The sequence below is a fragment of the Cryptomeria japonica genome, chromosome 5, assembly GCF_030272615.1.
Source record: "Cryptomeria japonica chromosome 5, Sugi_1.0, whole genome shotgun sequence".
NCBI lineage: Eukaryota > Viridiplantae > Streptophyta > Pinopsida > Cupressales > Cupressaceae > Cryptomeria > Cryptomeria japonica.
Genome location: NC_081409.1, coordinates 175961329 through 175985868, shown reverse-complemented (window position 1 = coordinate 175985868; position 24540 = coordinate 175961329). Strand labels below are relative to the sequence as shown.

Below are 24540 nucleotides of genomic sequence, written 5' to 3'. Positions count from 1 at the left end.
ACTCCACAAAAACATAAGTTTTCTCTCTTGCAAGCCCAAGACACCCACTTTCCAAACCATTGTAGGAATGTGGCAATGCGAGCAATTAGCTATGCTACTCAAACCAATTGGTAGCCACCAAACGACATGGCTTCAAATTCTAAACTTATGTAATGAGATGGACTATCCCTTAATGATCAAGGATTGGCACGTTCAATAAAAAATCTACTTGGAACTTTCAAAGGCACATTATCCCACACAACCTTAAAAGTGATGAGATTGTAATCAGAGAGAATGATAATGGTGTGAACTCCTATTGAAAATCATAATGATTGACAAGGTGGAACATGTGCTATTTGAAGATCATAACAGTATCAAGGTGTTTAAGCACTCTATTTTCTCCAACCTACTAATCAAACGAAGTATGCCACATCCAACATGGCAAGGTGTGACTAATTTTTTTGGTTTAACACTCCCAAAGGGTTTTTAAAATAGAACCAAACCTTACACTCTAGCATGCACCAGCACATAAGCACTATTTCAAACTTTATCCTTAGGCCTACGGGTAGATTGACCTTAAGGCAATTTGAAGCAAAAATCTAACTACTTGAATTTCCTATAAACAAATAGTATTTAATAGAGTAAGTTTATGACGAGCAACCCAAATAGAAGATTTGTGGGATGTTTTGGAAAGGCCGTGAATATTTTGTAATGTCAAAAATTCCATACCCTTGCAATTTCATTTATTTTCCATTCACTTTGATGTGTTGGTTTGCATTATCTAGATGTCAAAATGTTAGCAACGTTTTGATGTATTTTTCTAACTCCTTGTCTTGTTCCTAGTTAGTTGAGCCTTTCTTTGGTCCAAATTGTTTAAAGAAGAGTGTTGTGCACAAATGTATTCATGATGCACTGGCATCCTACAACAATTCACACTTCTAGTTACATTTTTGAGCATTTCATTTGTCTACCAAGGTCAACGTATTGAAGCTAATCATCCTAAGAAAATTCCAAATGGTGACGACTCCTTTGGCTTCTCTTTGACCTCACTTTTTAGAATCTATCTATCTAAATGGATACGCTATGTTCACACACACAAGCTATCTCTCAAAACTCTATCAACAAAAACTAGCTATCTCCATTGTGGATTCTTGAAGCTTTTACTAGTACTATTTACATGTTAAGGATCTCATCTTATTTGTTATATTCGTAGGGATTTTGAAGCATTTTCTATAGGTCAACATTATCTATCTTCACTACTTCAAATGTTAAAAGTGATTTTGTTCTTGTTTTTGCTCTAATTTCCTCTCTATGTTTTAGTTCTGATCATTTTCATTGTCAAAAAAACTATCTAATAAAGGTTGATGATTATAACAATGTTGTAAGATGCAAATCCCCAAACAAGTACAAAACATTTTTTTGTCCTTTCATGTCTTACAAGTTTGCATTAAAGAAAAGTTGTTGAGTTCACAAACTATTTGGTGATATCCTATTCCCTTACCTCTTTCTCATTTTGTAAATTTCTTGCATTAGAATTATTTATTTTATTGTCAATTTGTCATCCTAATCATTGGCATTTTCATTGTACTTTCATATTTTTCTTTGTTGTACATGCGACAATTTTCTTTATGTGATCGTGTTTCCAATTTTTTGTTTGTACAAGATTACGACGCATCTTGCTATACTTTGCACGAAGTGCTCACATCCATGGCAAACAATTTCAATTTTTCAGTCTAGGTTTCTCAGTCTTGCATTTTTTGTTTCTTAATTCAACTTGTAAAACAATTTCCCATAATTAGCAATAGTTCATTTTCTTAAGTGTTTTAGTTCAATTTCATAAGCATATCTCTATTTTAAAACTTAAACATTTAAAATCTCAATAGTAAATTAGAGTTAAACCAAAACCTTTGCTAGTTAACCCTAGTGTGGTGCTTCAAATCATTCTCAAATAAAACTTTTCTTTCTTCAGCAAAATTGAATTTCCTTCACTACATGTTCCATGGAATGACATTCACATGGAGGGATCTTTTAACTTATCATTATCATTGTCTATTAATTGCAACAACTTGGTTAGCTATCAAAGGAGGATTTGGCAAGATAATCCTTGAGTGAAATAGAGTAGTGTTTGACATCAAATTCTCCATTAAACAAATCCTCATCATTAGATGGGCTGCAAGAGCACCTAGAGGATTAGGCACTTATAAGATACATCATTTTTAATTGAGTGAATGACATTGCCCTTCTAAACAAACTAGGTTTGGGGTTAAGGTTCATTTGGTTTGGTCTTCTTAACCATAACTACATGATTTTACCACTAATTATCAACCACCTAATCTCTTGAACTAGGGGAGCTAAAGACTCAACTACCAACTTGGCAAGCGCTTTGAGCATGTACAAACAATCCCTAATTTTATGATTGTGTTAGGAAAAGGTGTTATACACCTTGCATAATGTTATAATGTAATTTAATATATTAATTATAGTGTACCTAAAAGATCTAGGGATGTGTGCATCACATCGGTTAGGCATTCTTGGAGTCACTATGTGTTGTATGTAACATTGGGATAAATATTTTATGTGGGTTTACACACTGAAAAAATTTAATATTGACAAAACTAAGCATAAAAAGTAAAGCGTGGAAATGGTTCTGTAAATTCATGGTATTAGTCACATGATTTATGTAATACCACTCAGTGGTTTTGTGCAAGCTTAAATCTATAAAAGCAAGCACATGAGTAGTTGTTTAAGGCTGGCTATTTTGGCTTAAGACTAGTTTGGCGTTGGCTTGTGAGAGCATCTCTTGTAAGTTGCACATCTGTGGGTTTGAAGCATGCCTTGGGATGTATTGTTATATGATTCTGATCTGTTTGTTCCAAAAGCTTGATGCTTTAGAAGTATTCATGAAGACTCTATAGATGATCTGTAATCTTTATTGTTGAATAACACATTGAAGATGAATGCTCTTAAGGCTAGATTTTTTCTTTTGATGGTTTTCCCAAGGTATATCTTCTATCATCTTTGACGTATGTTGTATATTATTTTGCACTTGGATTTTAAATACTTGTTTGCAGGAATTTCTCATGTAGATGTAATCTAGTTAAATCACTCACCTACACCTCAATATATTTCTTGAAATTCATGATGAGATCTACCTCTACATACATCAATATGTGGGGTCAAGTGATAATAAAAAGAGTTTAGACTTCATGGCAAATAAAATAGCCAAGAGATTGGAGAAGTTGCTCCATGATGGCCCCCATAGGAACAAAGAGTCTTGGGAGGTCAGATCTAAAATCCCAAGTCCAACGAAAAAGTAAAACAGAGTTTAGACTTCATGGCAAATAAAATAGCCAAGAGATCGGAGAAGTTGCTCCATGATGGCCCCCATAGGAACAAAGAGTATTGGGAGGTCAGATCTAAAATCCCAAGTCCGATGGAAAAGCACCAACAGAGCTTGTCTCATAAACTAGCAACTAGACAAATTGAAAAGCATGTTGACCTATTGGGGGTGTCATGAAAGTTAAACAAGGTGAAACATTTGGAAAGGTTCCTCACCATTGACATCTTAATGTTGTGGAGCTCTCAAGAATTCTTAACCCAAGAAAGCAAATATTGCTCAGAGGGGATATGACCCACATAATATGCAATTAGACTATAGCTCTAACAGCAATTGCAAAGAGATTGTATAACATCTATTGGCAAAATAACATCAAATTATAAGGAATTACATTGTCAGAAACAAATTTCCATGTGTGCTTGGGAGCCATTCTTGCCGCCATATGCAATATTAGTTGCAAAAGACGTGGTTTTCACCATTAATAATGCCCTAGGCTGCCCATAGGGCACAAGTAGGGGCAAAATACATGAACAGATACTCTAGATCAAAAGCAATATGATATCAGCAGGCCATAAGTCATTCACAAAGACAAACCATAAGATGATGGGCTAGACCAAAGCACTCTAGCAGCTATCTTCTTTTCTTAAATTAGCTATAATTTTTTTTGGAAGTGGTTGTCATCAAAACTGTAGCTGCTGTTATAACCCTATCTTTGGGATTTCAAATACTAAACTCATAAGACCTTTATTAACCTTAAGAAAATTAGTACCTCGTTGAAAATTGGATTCAGCTGTAAAATTCTTTTATCAGTCATTCATGCCAACTTTCGCATCTAAAAAGTTATATAATTGCACAATCAGGGATTACCTCTTCAAGACCACCTCTCTTAAGATCAAGTTGAAAGAGATTCTAGCACATGTTGACAACATTGTTATCCTTCAAATAAATTTATGGACTTAAAAGAATAATTTCTCTATCCAAAAAAACACAAGCAGATGTAGGAATCTTTACACAAGATGGTAACGCGGACAGAGCCATGATTGTGAGAACTTGCCAAGATCTAGAGGCAATGAAAAGCACAGATAAGAGAACAAAGTGTGACAAGAATAAACTGTATTCCTATCAATGATGCAAAATACTGATCAACTGGATCATTACAAGTTGTTGTTGTTGTTACATACAGTGTAGGATACCCCTGCTTATGAAGGCAAGGCTAAGAGACGAGAGCACACAATGATGACATGTGGCTCAATGAGATGCAAGGGTAGGTAGGGGTAGGTAGGAGAAATAGTAAAATATTCTACATGAGGTGGATCACCCACTGAAGGTGGAATGTAACAACAAGATCACACCATAAAAGGTGAAAATTCTCCTACATGCACACTCCCAATGTAGGCACATCTCCCTAAGTGTCTCATATGCAAACTACAATGAAATGCATGTACCTAAGTAAACTTAAGTAAGGTGTAATAATATCCAACATGAATAATTAATTACACCAACAATGATGCCTCGATTAAATTCTGGATACCATAGTTTGAAGAATAACCACAATCTTCCCTCGAGCCACATTCCTTCATCTAAAAAACAGAGAAAACAAAACTTCCTATCCCCCAAATTATTTTTTCTGAAAAAAACTCACCTTAGAGAATGTTAAGAACCCCATGGCTAAACAACTTCCATCCAAACACACCAGGACTGGAACACCCAATTCCATTGAATCTGCATGTTACAATGTGCTTCAAATAATATTTTGAAATAATAAATATTGCTCTGGTTAACTTTACTGTTTTTGAAATATTCAAAGGCAAAAATTTTATGGTGACCATAGCCTTTCGAAATAACAGCTGATTGTTTTCTTAGATTGTCATAAATGCATCAATTATCAAGAATAAGGACTGTCTTAGTATGGGCCATGCAAACTAAAGGATGAATTTTGACCTATTCTTTTACATGGGCCGGCTGAACAAAATACATAAAAATCAAGCTCAAGTACAAAAGATGCTAAGAGAAATGAGCTCGCTTGTAATACACCAAAGAAAAATTGGAACCTGTTTTAACAAATTCCTCACATTCCATAATCAGACTTAATGCAGGCACGTGTTTCAGATTTAAAGAATCACAAGTCCACATGCTTTTAAAAGGGGTGACAAGATCCTAAAACTTTGATCTGCTGGTCAGTTTTCCCCCTCTGCTTTCCCACTATCAGAAGCATCTAGAATTGTTTTTAAGGTGGCCAAAGATTTTTCTAGCTTCCCAGTTGCTAACATAAATCCATCTAATGAAGAACCATCAATTTTCTGAAGCTCCAAACAAAGGCCATCAATGAAATCCCAAATTTTTTGTGTAGAAGCCCTTATCTTTTGAACCTCCTGGGGAGGATAGCAACAAGCTCCAACCTCGTCAACTTGAATGCTCATTTCTTGACAAAGCTCTAATATTCTTTCAAGAGGGTGAAGATAAATTGTGTCATTCTCCTTTAAGCACTGTGACATGCCAGTAATAGCATATAGGATCTCCTTTAAAACTACAAGAATGAGAGAAACAAAATCCTTAACTGATTTTGCAATCTCCATCTCTTCTGGTGATAGTCTGTCATCAATTTCAAGGCTGCAAGTTGACTCTCCATCTGATTGACCTTCGACACCATCTGTTCTAATCTCAGAAACGTTACCTGCCAATCCATTTTCCAAACGAATCTCAGACTCCTTAAGATCCCCCATTTCTCGAATAACATCCTTTACTGATGCTGCAACCTGTGCCAAGTTCCTTCCAATTGCTATACTATTGGAGGTTGGTGTCTTGGCAAGACTATTGGATGCTTCCCACACACGTCCAACAAATTGTGGTATTACTGTTTTCCGTTCTGCATCTTGTGCTCCTATCATTCCAAAGAGTAGGTGCCAATTAAAGGATATCAGAACAAAAAGAAATCTAGCCCTTAACAAAAAAGAGTGTAAGACCTGTTTCTTAATGATATGATGATATCATCTGCTGAAACATTCAATGTATATCATGCTGCATTAAATCCTTTTGAAGCACCAACTCAACTAATGTGACATAAAAGGTCTTTTAAAGCAATAAAAAAGTATGTGCACGCGACATGCATTAAGTTACAAAATTTGTTTATTTGAAATCAGAGGAGCGAAAAAACTGTTTCTAAGTGTAATACTATGAATGAGGCAAAATATGCATTTTCTTTTTTAAAAATATATCTTGTGTATTTCATATTTCCAGTGAATTTTGTAGAGGTTAAGGAACTGCAGTGCTCACCAGTTACAGAGATGGCCTTGTTTATAAATTGGAGGCTTGAATCTACAACTTGCTTTGCAGACAATTGTATAGCATTGCGAAGAGTAGGTCCTGCACCAACTGTACTCCCATGACAAAGTAAAAGGAATCCATGAAGTGAATCACAAAATGCTTTAATATTTTCCTGTCCAGTTGCCAGTTTCAGTTGCTGGCTACTCCATAAAAACCCAGCTGCACCCAACATGAATTTAGATATGAACAAAGATATAAGCAAAATGATTTTTAATGATACAATCTTTCATAAAATATTAAAACACTATCCAAAATATAGATGAAAAAGCCTTTGAATATACAGTACATCTTGGTATTACAATGGTCATTATTAAGGTAACTGCGGTACATAATCCTTAACTAGAACCAGGCAAGATCAATACAAGCATAGTAATAAAAAGACATTTAACAGTCTCCATGTCAAGAATTCAAATGGTATATAGGAAAATTGAACACTGGAAACTCGCTGTATAGAGATACATTGTTAATCCAAAGCCATTCAGAAGTCAATTGCTGGTAGCAAGATAGCTGATGTTGGTTCAAAGCTAACAATTGATTATGCTAGCACGATAGCAAATAGTGGACATAAGCTAGGAACAAGTTGGTCACGAAAGCTACCACCAACTGGCAGAATTAGTAGTGAATATTTAAGGAAGAATATTCATATACCACATTCTGTTAGTTGGGCAGCTGCAAAATTGGTATTAACTGATCTCTGCAAAATGTGTTTATCAAGCTACAATGTAATATAATAATATTAGATGAAGCTAAGGTGAAGAAACTAAAGTATACAGCATTTGACGTTCTGAAGTTGTAACCAAATCTAGGAATCTCCAATCACAATGTCTCCTTTCCAGGATTATACATATTATTTAGCTTGTGATCTCATTTTATCTTCTTAGGCTATCCATGAATGGGTTTTCTGGATGATAAATAAGATTGGCTTGATATCATCAATACTGATTCCTCCAGTTATGACCATAAATTGCATATGTTTCTTGAGTTTCATGTTCTTAAATACAAACAAATTCTGTTTTTCCTATGTCTCTACCTTTCAGAATGTGTGCAAGTACAAACAATGCATAAATTATAAGGGTACCAATCTCATGATACTAATTTAAATTGATCTGACCACTGAAAGCATTCTAAAAGTGGATGATAACTGGGGAACATTGACAAACATCTTCACATAAATAAAGGAACAAGGGATCTAGTAATTTATGGGCTTCTCAAGGAATCAGGTTCCAGAGGTGCAACACATTCATCCATGCAAAGTTCTAGTCTTTTAGGCCACCTATGAATTGAAGTATTGAGATCACTGACGTGTTATCTAATCTAGAAAAAATACTCCCAGTCTGGCTGTCTTATTCCATGCAATTTCCTTTATAGTTGAAGCATTTGATTGATCAAATACTTCTTGATTTGGGGTATGAATCTATATATAATGACTGTTTTAAGGGTTTCCAAAATTCTAAATAATCTCATCCAAGCTAGAAAATGTCTCCGGCATTGATAGCAGAGTTATGTCTCGCTATATGCACAAGCATCAAGAAGAGTAGCTTCAACCAAACAGTAATGAAAATTTGGATGTGTCATTAAGAGATAAAAGCTGTTTGTCCAAATACAGTGGCCTGTAAAGCTTAAGTTTACTTGAACTCACAACATCATTGTATACCTAGTTAAGAAAGAAGATCCAATCTCAAAGTATTTTTACCAATGTTTCGCAATATGGTTTAAGGTCCATACCAAATAGGCTTGATCTTGGTTTTTTAAAGATAAAGGAGGAATTTTTATTAGGAACCCTCCCCCAAAACAATAAGCATGGTTATAAAATGGTGTCCCTATAGATCCTAGCCTTAAAGCTGCTAGTCTCCCTACAGGTCCTCACCTAGACAAGCAGCTTTAAGGTCGCAGACAACAACAAAAAAGAAAATATTTGTGCATGCCTGAAGCAAGATGATTAAAAAACAGTGATTACATAGTCATAGGTCAAAAACCCTCTTGGCCATGCAAGGCAAAGCAAAAGTTGACATCAGCACAAACAACATGATTAAGAAAAGGGAGGAGGGCCAGGACCACCATGGTGCCACCCTTGAGTTCACCATCAGGAACCATTTAGGCTTTTAGCTATCCTATTACATCTGCATCCACTGTCACAATCACAATTCTTACACAAAATCAACCTTGGCCTTTACCCCTCCACCTGTTGCCACAACTTGGGCAACCTCTTATTTTGCCGCTGGTTGCAATAATCTCCATCTGGACCAGGAGTAAGTTTTCCCTTCCCAAGGCCATTGCGAGAGGAATTGTGACATTCCACTTGATCAGTTTCTCCTATACCTGCAAAATAGATACCTATACAACCCCATTGACATCCAAGCCCCAACTTAAGCTCCTTCATCAACTTGAGCAGGTTAGCAAGGTTCTTGAGAACCCTACCCATCCCTCTCAAACAAGTAGGGAAGTTGCGCGAGATTTTACCCTGGGCACAAAGGAGAGCACAAGAGGAGATGAGTGAGAAAAAAAGCAAAAAACTAGCCTAGTAACTGCACACTCCTTGTGGACCACACTTTTTTTTGCTGCTACTTTTAGAGCATTGTCAAAACATAAAAATGAAAATTGGTGAGTGCATAGCAACTAAAACCTTTGTTCAAGCTGCTCCACTCTTGCCCTCATCACAAAGGAGCTAGGGGAATCTATTACTTCAATCAACGTCCTATGCACAGCACTAGCCTACCCTTGTGTAGCCACCACCTCCAAATCACTTTGACAGCATCAGAGGACCCTCGAAAAGTTTCCCATTAGAGGGCCACCTCATCTTTGTCCAGCAAACAAACATTGTTAATGAAGTATTTATGCATCCAAATTAAGAGATCCTTGTTTGCAATTTAGGGGAAAGCCTCCACAAGAACTCATCCACAAATACTGAGTTTGTTCTCTTGACCCTGAAGGATGATGCTCTCAATTCCTCGTTTAGAATCAACCTGACCAGCACCAGTCATGTTTCTCAGTGACTAAAACGACAGATTTCAAAAAACTTAATAGTTAACAGCCTTCTGTGCAATTCTGCATTCTTTCTACGTGGACACACCACAAAGTGAAGGAGAGATGAGAGAAGAAAATGTTGTCCTACTCCTGACTCATGGAAGCCAAAGAGGAATGAAAGCAACACTTTTTATCTTTATACTATCATAAAATTTTACAGGGTTCTTTTATCTCAAAAAGGGACATACTTTAAATGATAGGGCACGGCAATACAGTTAAAGATCATTGTAGGCATACAAATTATTATGGCCCACAACCGATGGGGAAATGAGGGAGCCCACAATTATAGGGGTCAAAGCACAAGAGAAAGCTTTCGTGACTGGTAGATTCTTTGGACCAAAACCATCATTGGCATTTGAAATTTTGACCTCACAACAAAGGAGACAGAATCCAAGGAGGTACTGACATGACCAAGAGGTTTTTCTAGCTTATTTGCTTTGTGGGAACAATGTTTTAAGCTTTTTCAAACTTTGTGAGTAGGAAATTTTCTTTCTTTAGAATGTAGTCAGGTTCTCCATGAGGAATTTGGTCTTTTCTTCATTACATTAATTACAATTCAGGAGTCTCCCTCCACCTCCAAAGACAAAATCTTCAATGGGCATGTTGGTGTTTTTCCTTGATAACTCCAGTCTTAAGGAGAAATAAAACTTCTAGGATATGGGATTGAAAACCTAGAGTTCATAACCTGCACTGTTGACAGACTGAAGACAAGGAAATGCAGCATGACAAGGCTTTAATAGCCTTCTTCACTTCGAGCTCCATCATACTCAGGAGGGTGTTGCTATTTTGGGCCTGCATTGATAATAATCTTACAACAGCACAACCTACAGGCCTATGGAAGATGGATTATTCTCAGATTCATAAGACACTTTATGCATCACTTTAGATTGAAGCTCAATCCCACTCGCTTTGTCTTTGAGAAAATTTGAGAACAAATAATTTAGAATAACTTATAAGAGAGGAAAGAATTAACAGAAAGATTAATTTGATTTGAGATTTGGTCCCTCCAGGATTTGCACAGAAAAACCCAATTAACCAGTCCCTTATCCATTCACAGAGTCAACATGAAATATCCACCCATGATAGTGACAATAACACACAACCAGTGATCTTCCAAACCATCAATGCATTACAAAGATGAGACCTCTTATGAATATACTAATGACAAATTTATCCTGAAAGCAATACAATAATCTTCAGTATTTCAACTGAAAGCCAATTTAACCTGTTCCTTGAACATGAGCCTTCAACCAAACACCTGCTACAGCCAATGTGCAACAAGAAGCCTGCAAATCCTTGATTATCAAGGTTCAAAATAAAGCAGCATACATTTAGGAGACATCACAGCATACATTTAGGAGACATCACGCAAACTGGTTTGCCTATCATAGTCACAAGCTTAATTACAACATGCTGAAACTAAAACTTCAAAGAAAAAACCAGCCTTAAGCTACCCTGTACAAACAATTACATCTGCTCAGAAAACTAGAAGTTGGAACCATGAGAATGAGAAGAGGAGAATAATAAAAAGAAGAAGAAAAATCTCCAGATTTGTCTGATGGCTGCCACATGTCTTCTCCCAAATCTAATTTGTTGATGACATTTGTCTCTCCTCTTTCATCTCTCTGCAACTAAAAAATATCCCCTGCCTTTCTTTCCAATAGAAAACTGAATATGACACCTGGCTGCCTGAGAAATTCCAGTACTTCACCTCTTTGCCCCTTACAACTGAAAACAACACTAACCTCCACCTTGTCTCCATTAAGCAACACTTTGTCTTTGCATTCCCCGTGAATGTGCCTTTTAGTAAAATTTTAATGCCTATGTGAACTTTGTTGTGCAGCAGTATGTTGCACTTCAAATATATTTTGTATTTTCCCCTAAGTGATAAAACACTTAATCACTCACGATTTAATCCTCTTCCCTCTTGTATTAATCTGTCACATGTGTCTTTATATACATTCTTTCACTAATTTTAACATTTTGGTGAAACAATTTCCAGTTTGAACCTTCAATGAAAGCATTTTATCTGCACTTTTACTGTTGACTCCCTGTGTAAAACAATTTATTATACCGCACTTCTTTACCATTTTTACCCAAAGTGAAAACATTCTCCCACTCTTTATGCTCCTCATTTATCTTATTTCTGCTCTATGAAAACACACTTTCACTGGCATCTTATCCATTTGGGCGAAGAATATTATTCTTGTAAAAAGCACCTTCTCACACTTCCATGTTCACGCTTTTCACAAGAATATTTAACTGCACACTATACCTCTCCTCTGCACATTGTGCCCATTAGTGGTTCTATTTGCCTCTCATCCATATTTGAACTTTGGTGAAATGCATTACATCTTTAAGTCATACTTGATTTACTTGTATTTATACAGATATCCCTTCTCTGAGAGTTTTCAAGACCTAAACAACAATTTAATTTGAACTTCCAGATATAGTATTTGACAAAATTCCTCCTATGATTTATGCTTTGAGGGATAATGAATATCCTACTCCATCGTTCTCACAATGCACCGCGAAAGGGTCATGACATTTGGCTTTCACCTGTCATTTATACTTGCTTGGAAAGACATTGAAATAGCCCAGATGCTATGTCTGTACTTATATATTCTGCATACATTCAGAGCAGATTGCATTTGCTTTACAATTTCTAAATCCTTTTCAACAAATGTTTGATGGAAACCTTATAATCTCCTCATTCGATCTAACACATTTGCAATTTACGCAATAAAGCAATTGTAGCGTTCCAGAGACACATTTCTTTGAAGCATACTTCAAACAATCACTGTCTGTGCCGTGCCTCTACATTCTGCATTCATTTCTGCATAATGGCACAGAGAAGGAATACATTGGACAAGGGGCGTGGCACATGGCTCCATGCCATTGCATTTGCTTGGAGGTCTCGAAGCTTTGGCAACATACATACATCGTGCATTTCCTGCAGTCGGCACTTCTGAGATACATCTCTGCAAAGCATTTGGGGCAAATAATTTACATGCCTTATCGATGGTTCCACATTTTGTATGCATTGCTGCCTTGGTAGTTGCAGCTTCACTGCTCAACAAAACTCCTTTATTATATGCCTTTATGGACGTATATCCTTTGTTCCAAAACTCCCAAGATGGTGCAGGCAAAGTGCAAACCTAGAAGAGGCGTGGAGATGGATTTACACCTGCCAATGCACTTGCTTGGAGTTTCTAAAAACCTCTGCAACAAATGTTTCATGCATATCCTGTAAGCATTGCAAAATGCGTCTGAAACCCTAGCCTCTCCCGCATTCCCACTATTACCTAAGGATTTTCCCACTACTTTATGGGCGTATGCGGAGGTCAACGTAACATTGCAAAATTTTAAAACATTGGCACTTTCAACCTCACCCCGCACCCTCGCACAAAGTTTTTACTTTCCCTTTTCCTTGCGGGAATGCAGGCACACCAAATTATCCTGTCACTTTACCCCGCGTCCTGTTGTGACGTATTCACACATCGCCCCATTATAAATGGGGACCCCTACTTTTTGCTTTCTAGGGTTTGCTTTCTTGGTCTTTTAGGGTTTTTGTCTGTTAGCCTTTGCATGATGAGTGCTGTCAGGGGGATCGCTGGATAGCAGGCTCTGCTTGAGCTAGGATGAGTCAGTAGATGCTCCAAGCTAGGGTTTCTTTCAAGGTCTTCCTTAGGCTTAGTTTTTCTAGTGGTGTCCCGTTTGAGTTCAAGGAACTCAATGAGTGGTTGAGCAAATTTGGCTAAGACATGGAAGGAATGAATCAAAGATCAAGACAAAGGCAAAGTCAAGTGGAAAAAGAGGTGAATTAAGCCCAAAATGAGGATTTCGCTCCTAACCCTTCCAACGGGTCCAAGGTGAATTTCTCTACAAGACACTCCACCTCGACCCGGGCTCTGAGCTAATCCTTTCCTAGATTTGAATGAAGGAAAAGGAACTTGTTTGAATCAAGAAATGTGAAAATGAAGTCAGGATTTGAGACCAAACATGATTTTCGCTCCTGACCCTTCCAAAGGGTCCAAAGCGAAATTCATGTAAAACCCTATTTTTCACCAAATTCTTGGGCCAGATGTCAACTTGAAGAGCAAGTTCATGTGGTCATGATGGAAGGAAACCTAATGAAGTTTGTCCAAGGTATGAAGAGGGGAAAATAAGTGAGAAATTAGCTCAAAAGGTAAATTTCGCTCCAGACCCTTTCAAAGGGTCCAGAGCGAAATTCCAAGAAGACACCTATTCTTCACCTTATTTACACTAAAAGTCTTGTTCCTTGGAAATGTGGTGCAGGTTTTGATATGTTCTTGCCTAAGAAGTGTTTGAAAGCATTAAGAGATGAAGATTTGAACCTAAGGCATTGATTTTGCTCCTGACCCTTCCAAAGGGTCCAGATCGAAATCTACCTTTTCTCCACTTTGCTCAAGGATATGACCAAAATTGTAGACTTTTGAGGCATAGATGAGAAGGTTTTTATGTATATTTTCCTTGGAGAGGAGGTTTTAGACCTTGGGATGATGAAAATCAAACTAAAAGGAGAATTTCGCTCCTGACCCTTCCAAAGGGTCCAAAGCGAAATCTTCCATTTTCCCTTCCTTTGGCCTTAAAAACCTAGTTTGACCTTGCCTAGACCCAGTTGGATGATGGATTGTCTGGATTGCGAAAAGAGGAAGTTGATTTAATCAAGTTTGAAAGCGAATGAGATGAAAGGAAGTGAGAAACTAGCCAAGGATAGGGATTTCGCTCCGGACCCTTCCAAAGGGTCCAAAGCGAAAATCCCTTTAAACTTCAAATTCTCATTTATCAAGGCCAAATTCCTAGTTTCTAAGGCATGTTAGGAGGTGTTTTTTGAATGTTCTAGCCTTAGGGAGTGAGTAAAGGTGAAAAGATGAAGCATTCTAGCCTAGAGGGTGAATTTCGCTCCTGACCCTTCCAAAGGGTCCAGAGCGAAATTCTTGAAAGCACTCATTTTCCACTTTGCCAAAGTTAGGACCAAGATGGAGATGCAAGGAGAGTGGTCTATGTTTGCTCCCAAAACAAGATTGAAGTTTGAAAAATGAACAATCTAGCCCAAATCATGATTTTCACTCCTGACCCTTCCAAAGGGTCCAGAGCGAAAATCCTCCTCGACCTCATTCCCTTCCTTGTTTGACCAAATTTTAATATCCAAGGCAAGATAAGAGGAAGAATGGACATGTTTTTTGCCTTTGAAAATGTTTGAAGCGTTGTAGATTGAGGATTGTAGCCCAGAGGGTGAATTTCGCTCCTGACCCTTCCACAGGGTCCAGAATGAAATTCCTTGCAAACCTTTTTTTTTTAACCTTGCTTGGGCTTAAAACCTTGTTCCTTGGGTGAAGAGGGATGAAATTTTACCTTGCAATGAAGATTGGGATTGAAAGGATGAAGAATCAAGTCTAGAAAGGGAAATTCGCTCCTGACCCTTCCAAAGGGTCCAGGGCAAAATTTCACAAAAACACCTTTTTTCCCAATTTTATGCTAAGTCAGATGTGGGCTAGAGTATTGTCAAGTTGGGAGATGTTTTGAGGCATGACTTTGACTTATTGGTGATCATCAAGCATGAAGGAATTGAGTCAAATCAAGAATTTCGCTCCTGACCCTTCCAGAGGGTCCAGAGAGAAATTCCTATAATCACCTATTTTCCCTTCAAAATAAGTTAAATCCTTGGCTTTCATGGCATACATAGAACGGAGGTGGCTTGACCTTGCCTTTGAAGGAGAATTAAAGTTGAAAAGATGGAGGAATAAGCTCAAATCATGAATTTCGCTCCTGACCCTTCGAAGGGGTCCAGAGTGAAATTCTTCAAAGCACCTATTTTCTCCTTGGATGAGGTCAAAACTTTGGTTCCTATGGCGTATATGGAAGTGGAGTGATGTATTTTTGCTTGGCAATGTAGATTGGAGTTCAAGAAATGAAATGTCAAGCCTAGAGTGTGAATTTCGCTCCTGACCCTTCCAAAGGGTCCAGAGCGAAATTCTCCAAATCTCTCTTTTTTCCTCAATTTTATGCCAAGTCTAGTGTGGATCAAGATTATAGGTGTCCTTAGGCATGTCCTTGAATTGCCAAGAGTCATCAAATATGAAGAAATGAGCTCAAAACAAGATTTTCGCTCCTGACCCTTCCAAAGGGTCCAGAGCGAAAATCCTAAAACCCATCCTATCCTCCAAAAATTTGTGCCAAGCCAGGCCTAGACCAAGTTGGGCATGCCCCTAGGATTGCCCTTGAATGGTTTGTTGCCTTCAAAAATGCAAATTTTAAGTTAAAACTTGAATTTCGCTCCTGACCCTTCCAGAGGGTCCAAAGCGAAATTCTCTAAATCAACCATTTTGTCCTTGAGTGAAGCTAAACTTTGATACCTATGGCAGGTTTGAAGGTGGAGTGAGGTATTCTTTGCCCTACAAGATGAATTGAACTGAGGGAAATGAAGAATTGAGACCTAAAACTTGCATTTCGCTCCTGACCCTTCCAAAGTCTCCAAGGCGAAATTCACAAAATGTCCTTTTTTTCTTCAAGTTTGAGCTAAAGCCAGGATAGTGGTCAAGGAGGATTGGACTTGGAGATTGCCACAATCATGCGTTTGAGTAGGTTTTGAGTCCAAGAGGTAAGGATTTTGACCTAAAGAAGGAATTTCGCTCCTGACCCTTCCAAAGGGTCCATAGCGAAATTCTCAGCATCACCTAATTTCCCCATGTTAGAAGCTAAAGAATTGAATCCCTAGGCTTTGCTGAACTAAAACTAGCATATGCTCACCTTTAAGAGGATTTTGGAGTGAAAAAATGAGGCAATTAAGACAAAATCAAGGAAATCACTCCTAACCCTTCCAAAGGGTCCAAGGCGAAATCCTTGGAAACTCCTATTTTTCACCTTGTTTGGGCCAAGCGAAGAGCTAGTCATGAGAAAATGTTGAAAAGAGGTCTAAATTGGGCAAAATAGCAAATTTCGCTCCTGACCCTTCCAAAGGGTCCAGGGCGAAATTCTTATAGGGCCTGTCCCTAGGAAGGATTTTGAACGAACTTTATTTTAAAGTCTTCTTGTTGATGATTTAAGGTAAAAATGCTTTGTTGAAATGAACATGTCATATGTACTTAATCACCTTTTGGTTTATTTTGCAGATGGAGAAAACCAGGCCAGGGCAAGGACGACCTCTTCCAGTCCAGCATCATCAAGGACAACCAATTCCAGTCCAGCATCGTCAAGAACGTTCCACAAGCATTGGAAGACTCAAGGTGTTCAAGGAATTGCCAGCTATCTCCAAAGCCCTTCACTTTGCCACACTAAGGAATCACAAGATGACCAAGAAAGGCTTTGCCAACACTCCCAGGCGGAGGTGTACTTCTGGAGAAGGATGCCTTGACAATCAGGAAACTTCATCAGACACATGGGAGTCAAGGAGAGGTACTCCATTCATCAAACACATCAAAGACAGAGGAGAATCAACCAAGGTCGGTACAAGGGTCCGTTGAAGAAGCAGATAGTTTCAGAAGAGTTAATCAAAGTTAGCTTCTCAGCCTCATCAAATTGAACATCAACCAAGTTACAAGTGTCAGACAAGGTGGCATCCCAGTCATCATTCCTCCAGTTGGATTGGTACACCTCAGCGTGTCCAGATTCAGTGCACCTGACTCATCGAGGACGGCACAAACTTCGAGGCACCTACCCCTGCTTCCTATTGGTCCTCACCCTTGGAATGTAATTTTCTAATTGGCTAAGGAAGTTTGTTGTAACAAACCCTAATTAGGGTTTCTATCTTGTAATCCTAGCCATTGATTCTAAATCAATCAGAGCCGTCTGTCTGTAAAGGGATCTCTATATAAAGCGCTGACTCCTCATTTGTAAAGGTTAATAGTTAATAGTTAGTTCATAGAGGTTAGAATAGCTATTGATCAATAGTGAATAGAATAGAAATTAGAGTAAAGTAGGAAGAGAAGGCAAGAAATTGTTGCCTTGATTGTAAATGAACCCCCTTTTCATTGAAGATATGGTGAAATGTGTCGTTTCTTTGCAATACGCATGGTCTGTTGTTGAATCTTCATTGTAGATGATAAATGATTAGATTGAATGAAAGAATTTATTGAATGTACTCACGTGGAATCTACCTAGTCCAAACCACTAGCCTTTTGCTGACTGTAAGAGCGCCTTGCGTGGTCAACTGGCATAGAACGAGCTTAATCCCGAGTCATAACACCTTTGTTGTTCACGCATTATCTTGAATGGTGATCAGTATCTGATGGTGTACGATTTGGATATATTTGAAACATCCCTTAGAAGATTGCACTGAGTTGGTGTTGAATTGTTCAACCTGATGATGAGACCCAGCCCAATAGGACTCCACCTAGTCATTCATCCATCTTCTTGCATTCTAGGTGGTAGAGTAGACTTCCTAAACCCTGCATCTTTTGCCATTTGTTTGTCTTCTAGTTAGTAAATAGGACTTGTGATTCCAGCAAATCAGACGTTCAAGTCATCGAATGTAAGTCCCTTGTGATTCCAGCAAAATCACATCATACCACGAAGAGCTTATCCACGAGTAGAGATCCTACATAACAGAACCTTGAAGTTTCTCCGATCGATCCTTCTGCGATATCTTCAGCATTCAAGAGCTTTATTCAAGAGAGGATAAGGTACCTTTAGGTATTTTATTCTGTGTTCGCATGTGCATAAAAAACACATCAACAGAATTGGCACTAGGAGGGCATGATCGCGATAAACGCCTGAACAATTGATAGAATTAGGAGTGCCTGACAGTGAATGCGAAATCTTGAATCCAAGGAAGATCAGTGGAAAGCCTTCTTCAACGCTCAATGGAAGTGATGCAAAGAAGGAAGGTGATTGCTGGGTCGTTAGTTGGACTTGTGAAAACAAGGAAGCATGCTGGAATCAGTTGAACATTCAAGTTGAATCTGAGATATTCAAGATCTCTCTTATTCCAGAAAATCCAAAAAAAAAAGTGAAAAATAGAAAATCCAAAAAAAGTGAAAAATAGAAAATCAAAAAAAGTAAAAAATAGAAAATTCAAAAAAAAAAAAAAATCAAAAAGAAAAGATTTCTCAATGGAGCGGCAACAGTTTCACAAGGAGCAACAAGTTGATTTTCCTCAACTTTGGTGGAGATTAGATATACAGCGTTATCCACGCAGATTGTCCCAGTTTGCAAGACCAGGGCAGTGTCGAGTCCATGAGACAGAGAAACATGATGAAATGCATTGCTTGAAGTACTTATCAAGGATGGAATCGGCAGCGCAGGGAAAAATCTTCTTTTGGGATGTCCCCAGGGCAGAAACAGAAGAAGGCAGCTTCAGTGTCCCAAAGAGCAAGGATCCTCTTCTAAGTTTCTTGTGGATGATCGAGAGTCGGCTCATTTTGAATGGTGAAATGCATTTAGAGAACACATTACTACCATTGTGGTGTAAAATTCACAACTCACCTTACTCTGAATTTACTTGCTCAGTATGTGAAATGGCTATCAATCAAGTCAGAAACCAGTTTGGAATGCCAACTTTGTCCGAGGAAGAATGTATTGTGAACAAATCTTGGGGTGCACATCTCGCAGCTGAATTCAGGAGAAACTATGAACAAGACATTGCTCCAGCATCTAATTGTGAGAAGGATCAGTTGTACGTTGACGATACAAATGCACTTGAGGAACAATGTACTACAGTGGATAGCTCGCCATGCCTTGCACCTGAAAAGGAAAACCATGAAACAAAAATTGAAGAATTAGTTGAGAACACTCAAACAGTGATAAAGGAAGATCCGGGAGTTGAACAAGCAATCCAAGAAGAAAAGGACTCATTCCTCGAAGAATTCTCATTTATGTTACAGAAGGAAATCCTTGAGAATGAAATACAAGAGGTTTCAAGTAGCATCCTTGACGAGGACAATCAAGTTGACATATTGAACAAAGAGCTACAAATTATCATAAGTGAGCTCAGATATGAAGCACAATTCGAGGAGGCACTCAAGGACGTCCTCACTCTCATGATATTTGAAGGGGCATTGAAAGATCGTGGAGGAAAAACAAATGAAATCACGGCCAAATGTTTTTCAAGATAAGCAAGTTACTGTGAGTGATATGATCCATCATCAACTCCGACCTCCCGAGACTATGCTTGAAGATGAAACGCCACCAGAGATTGTATTTGATCAACTAGAGGAGACTCTCATTTTTGAAGATATGCTAACAGAACTTCATGAAGATGCTTGGTTTATGCAAGATGTCTCAGTGAAAGCAAAGAATGTTGAGCTATTCGAAGGGGCGCGCTGGGCTTGTTTCAAGAAGAACTTCCAAATCAGGACCAACATACTGCAAATGCTCGTGGAATGGTTCATCATCAATGGCGGCCTCCTGAAGCAGCTGGTGACCTCGCTTCCGACAATACAGTTCTGTTTGAGCCTGAAATGTGCCAAGTTGTCTCTTTCCTTAATCCCAGCCTTGAGAGTTATTACGATTTTGATTATGGGGATTTTGGGAAAACAACTTGCATCTGGATTGATCATGGTCCTAACGAATTACCCTTGTTGATCATTTTAAGTGAAAACTTGCTTGAGTATGAGAAATGCATGGTGAGAGTTTGCTTTTCTGTATTTAAGGATGAATTTGCCCGACTGAGAACCATCACGTTTGCCATGCTCCTATTGCACAACCTGAGAAACCATGTAAGGACATGTACATATTTTGCTTCCTTGAGTCGTGTTGAGTCTAGGAGTCTTGTATATAGGTTTAGAGTAGGTTTTCCTTTCGTGTGTTTTAGCTTATAGGTTTTTGAGCCTTGTTCTTAATTTGCCTTGGGTCATTTCACTCATGATTCTTGAGTGGCTCAGGATTAGTTGTCTGCTTTCTTTAGTTAGCTTTTGGTTTGTCTTAGCTTTGTTTGCTTTTGGGTTTGGTCGGTCAGTCGTTGTTGTCGGGAATAATCATTATGTTATGTTGTCATATTATGTTTATGTTGTCGTCGGTAATAATGAGTTACGACAATCAGTTAGTTAGTCGTCCCGAAGGGCAGTTGGACACGATGGTTGGTCGCACCCCTTCAAGTATTATATATTGCATATCGTTCCTTCTTAGTATCATCATGATAGTCGTATATGGGTTTAATGTTATAAGCACTTGATGTACATGGACTGTTGAATTAATACGGAAACTAGTTCTTTAATATATTTCCATTATGTTCTATGCATTTGCTTTCTGCTTTTAATCGTTTACCGTATGTGGCAAACATTTGGCGCCGTTGCCTAGACATACTCGGGAAAGGAAGCAGTGGATGGCGTACGGACACGATGGGCCTACCCATCGATGAGATTAACCCAGAGGCCGACGACGTGCAAACAGAACAATCGTCGTTGGGACACAGAGCATGATGCCAAGAGGCGAAGGGGAAATTGAACCCTGTAATAATCCCAGCACAATGTTGATATAAATTGTGGCCGAAAGGGAAAAAAAAAAATTGTGTACATGATGTGTGCTTGCTATGTACGGAAGTGATTTATGCCAAATATACTAAATAAGGACAAAAATAAAAAGATACAAAGTGATGAATGGGAAGTGGCACAAAGAGCGTTGAATCTTAGACAGCAAATAGAACGAAGGCGTAGGCTAAGGCAGCTTGCCGAAGGACGACCGGCCAAGGGGTTGCTCGAAGGGAACCCAGGAGGTGTCACGGAGGTTGCGGAGGCAGAGATAGACGGAGAGAATTACACTCTCTACACTGTCGTAGGGTTGCCCAAAGGGAACCTAAGAGTCACGGAGGGTGCCGAAGGAGAACTCTATAGTTCGCCAGAATACCACCGTAGGGTAAGAAGTCGCGAAGAGTTAGAGATAGACGGAGAGAATTACACTCTCTACACTGTCGTAGGGCTGCCCGAAGGGAACCTAGGAGTCACGGAGGGTGCCGAAGGAGAACTCTACAGTTCGCCAGAATACCACCGTAGGGTAAGAAGTCGCGAAGAGTTGATGGAACAAACAAGGCGAAGTCTAAACCTAATCGACGCTACCAGAGACCTACTAAAGAACTTGTCCATTTCGGAGGACAACCGGAGGGAGACGACCAAAGGTGACGGTATGGCCGACGGTGCCGAGAGAGCACAAGGGTACCATACAGGAGGCAATTTGTTCGGTTCGGGGTCAACAACCTTCTTTGGAGGACCCACGAGTGGAGGGTCAGGGGCAGGAGGCGGAGGCGAAGGATCACCACGTACAAGCACACAAGGCACCAGAGGAGCAAGACCCAGCGGTGGGATGGCAAGTCAGCAGAAGCTGCCGAAGTTCAACGGCGACGGGAAGGAAGATCCCATCCGCCATTGTCGAACTTACGAAACCATATGGTCAGCAAACGGTGTTACCAACCAGGACAAATGGGTAACACAATTTCCAGCAACCTCAAGGGGAGTGGCCATCGACTGGTACTCCGATATGGACAAGACCAAAGTCGGCACATGGCCCGGCCTGAAGAAGGAGTTCGGGATAGAGTTTCGCCTCCTCGGAGACGACAATGAAACAGTAGCCGAAATCTATGGCACGAAGCAGAACAAGAACGAGACTGTCCGAGCCTATAGTCGGTGGCTCAAGGAACTGTTGGGGAAAATGGAGAGTCAACTAGCGGATGGGTTGAAAAAGAGATTGTTCGTGGAGGGACTGAAACACTCCATCCGGAAGAAGATGAAAATTGTTCCACCAACCTCGTACGAAGATGCATATAATAGAGCGATGGATCTCGAGAGCGAGACCAAGACATCCAAGAAGAAAAAGAAGAAGGATAGCTCGTCCAAGGATGATGACTCTTCCGAGGGAAGCAACAGCGATGGCGAGTCTGGCAAAAAGGTGCAAGCCCTGCAAAAGGACATGTTGAGGATGATGAAAGAGCTGAAGGTTATGAAGGGAGGTTTGAGCAAGATCAACGAAGGGGAGCTTTGGTGCACGGAATGTAAGACGGACGGCCACACGAAAGGCTCCTGCCAAAAGAAGGCCTATTGTGATATATGCCAGTTGATGGGGCATCCCACCAGGGAATGCCCCTACAACATGAAAACACGAAACCAACAAGTATTGCTTACACGGGAACAACCAACTACATCGGGTGGTACCGACAGCTCCCAGGCGAACAACAATGCAACATCGGGAGGCTACCGAGAAACCGGTGGGGAGGACGAAACAACAATAACAATACAAGGAGTCGGATCCAATACGACTCCAAAGGCCGACCGATGGTACAATGCAGAGCGTGCAACCAGTGGGGGCACTTCGCCCGAGACTGCCCAAAGGGAGAGGCCACACAATATTTGTGCAAATGGTGCGAACCGAGAGACCACGAAGACGCCACCTGCCCAAAGTCCGACGTCAACTTGCTCAATATCGAGGAAACCAAAGAAGAGGAAGTGTTGGCCGTAACCCGCGCCCAAGCCAGACACGCAATGTGCCCAGACCCGGAGACGGAGAAGCGAAGGGTACAGGAAGCACGAGAAGAAATTGAGAAAGAGATACGAGAAAGGTCGAAGGCGAAGGGTACGGTGGGTACTTCTAGCCAACCGGAGGCAAAGGAGGCTATACTAAATCAAATTTTAAAACTGGAGGTGCCTGTGAAGGTACACGACCTCCTCCAGACGATGCCTCAATTACGAACGGCGTTGCTGAATAATCTCTCCCAACCACGCACCAACACCAACCACTGCATAGATGTTCCTAAGGTGTCTGCAATAGACCCCATGCTATTGGCAGTTAACATTGGAAGGAACCCGGCCATTGTGGAGATGGGTATCCTTGGCACCATTCTAACCGATACCATCGTCGATGGTGGATCAGGAGTGAATGTTCTTCCAGAAGAAACATGGCAGAAGCTGGGGAAGTCGACGTTGTGGCCATCTACATTCAATTTGCTGGGAGCAGATCAACATGGAATCAAACCCATCGGGACACTGATGGGCCAGCAAGTTACCATCAGGACGCAACCCTTCATACTGGACTTCGTGGTAATCCCACTAAAGAAAAAAGGGTATGATGCGATCTTAGGGAGAGGGTGGTTGGTGGCAGCCAAGCCCACCCACAACTGGAAGAAGAACACTCTGTCTATGGAGAATGGAGGAAGGAAGTTTATCATAGACCTTGGGACGCAGTTGGTTAGTGAGGAACTGGCATCATCTTCGGAATCGGAGTGTGAAGGAGAAGGCGACCTGAGGGACAAAGGACGAGGCTGCAGGGAGCCCAACGGCGAAGGGATTCTCAAACTAGGAGAGTGCTCCGAGGATGAGACGAGGTCATTGAACAGGCTATTCCATTGGAAGATGGAGGATTACGAAATGTTCCAGAGCTACAGGCTCGAAGTAGAGGAACTAGAGCAAGCAACAGAGGAGGTGTACTTGCCGGAATACAGAGAATATTGGAAGGGAGACGCCCCAAACCTTGGTGACGTAGATAATCCCAATATCATTCGTGTCGGCAACGATTGGAACCCTGTGTGGAAGGCCGCAGCCTTCAAAATCTTTATTATTCTTCTTATGTACGGGAAGGAGACCGTGGTTCCTATAGAATTTATGGTTCCAGGTCTTCGGATGGCCATTGAAAATAGACTTGCCATCAACGGGTCCAAATTGAAACCCTACCACAAGAAGCGCGCAGGGGACCTAAGAGGCCGGAAGGACACCCGAGAGTCCAGAGGGGGACCCGAGAGGATGGAAGGGGACCCGAGAGGCCAGGCAGGTGACTCGACCGGCACGGGACCAAAGCGGGAGACTCTCGAGCAAGACAAACCGAGAAAGGGCAATCCCAGAGGCACGAGACCCGAGCCGAAGACTAGATTAGGGATTTAAGAAAAAAAAATTGAAAAAATTTCTTGAATAATAAAAAAAATAAAAAATAAAAAA

The 24540-nt window shown here is 40.0% G+C and overlaps 1 protein-coding gene across 1 annotated transcript in view; it reads right to left on the bottom strand.

Moving 5' to 3' along the window:
• Positions 1-5149: 5149 nt before the first annotated feature.
• The window catches only part of LOC131043442 (uncharacterized), a 37221-nt gene continuing 17830 nt past the window's right edge, over positions 5150-24540 (bottom strand). Inside the window, exons 3-4 of the mRNA XM_057976639.2 lie at positions 6590-6799; positions 5150-6197 (exon numbers count right to left, since the gene is read on the bottom strand). Coding sequence (XP_057832622.1) covers positions 5494-6197; positions 6590-6799 — 914 coding nt within the window. The 3' untranslated portion in view covers positions 5150-5493. The remainder of the gene's footprint in view (positions 6198-6589; positions 6800-24540) is intronic.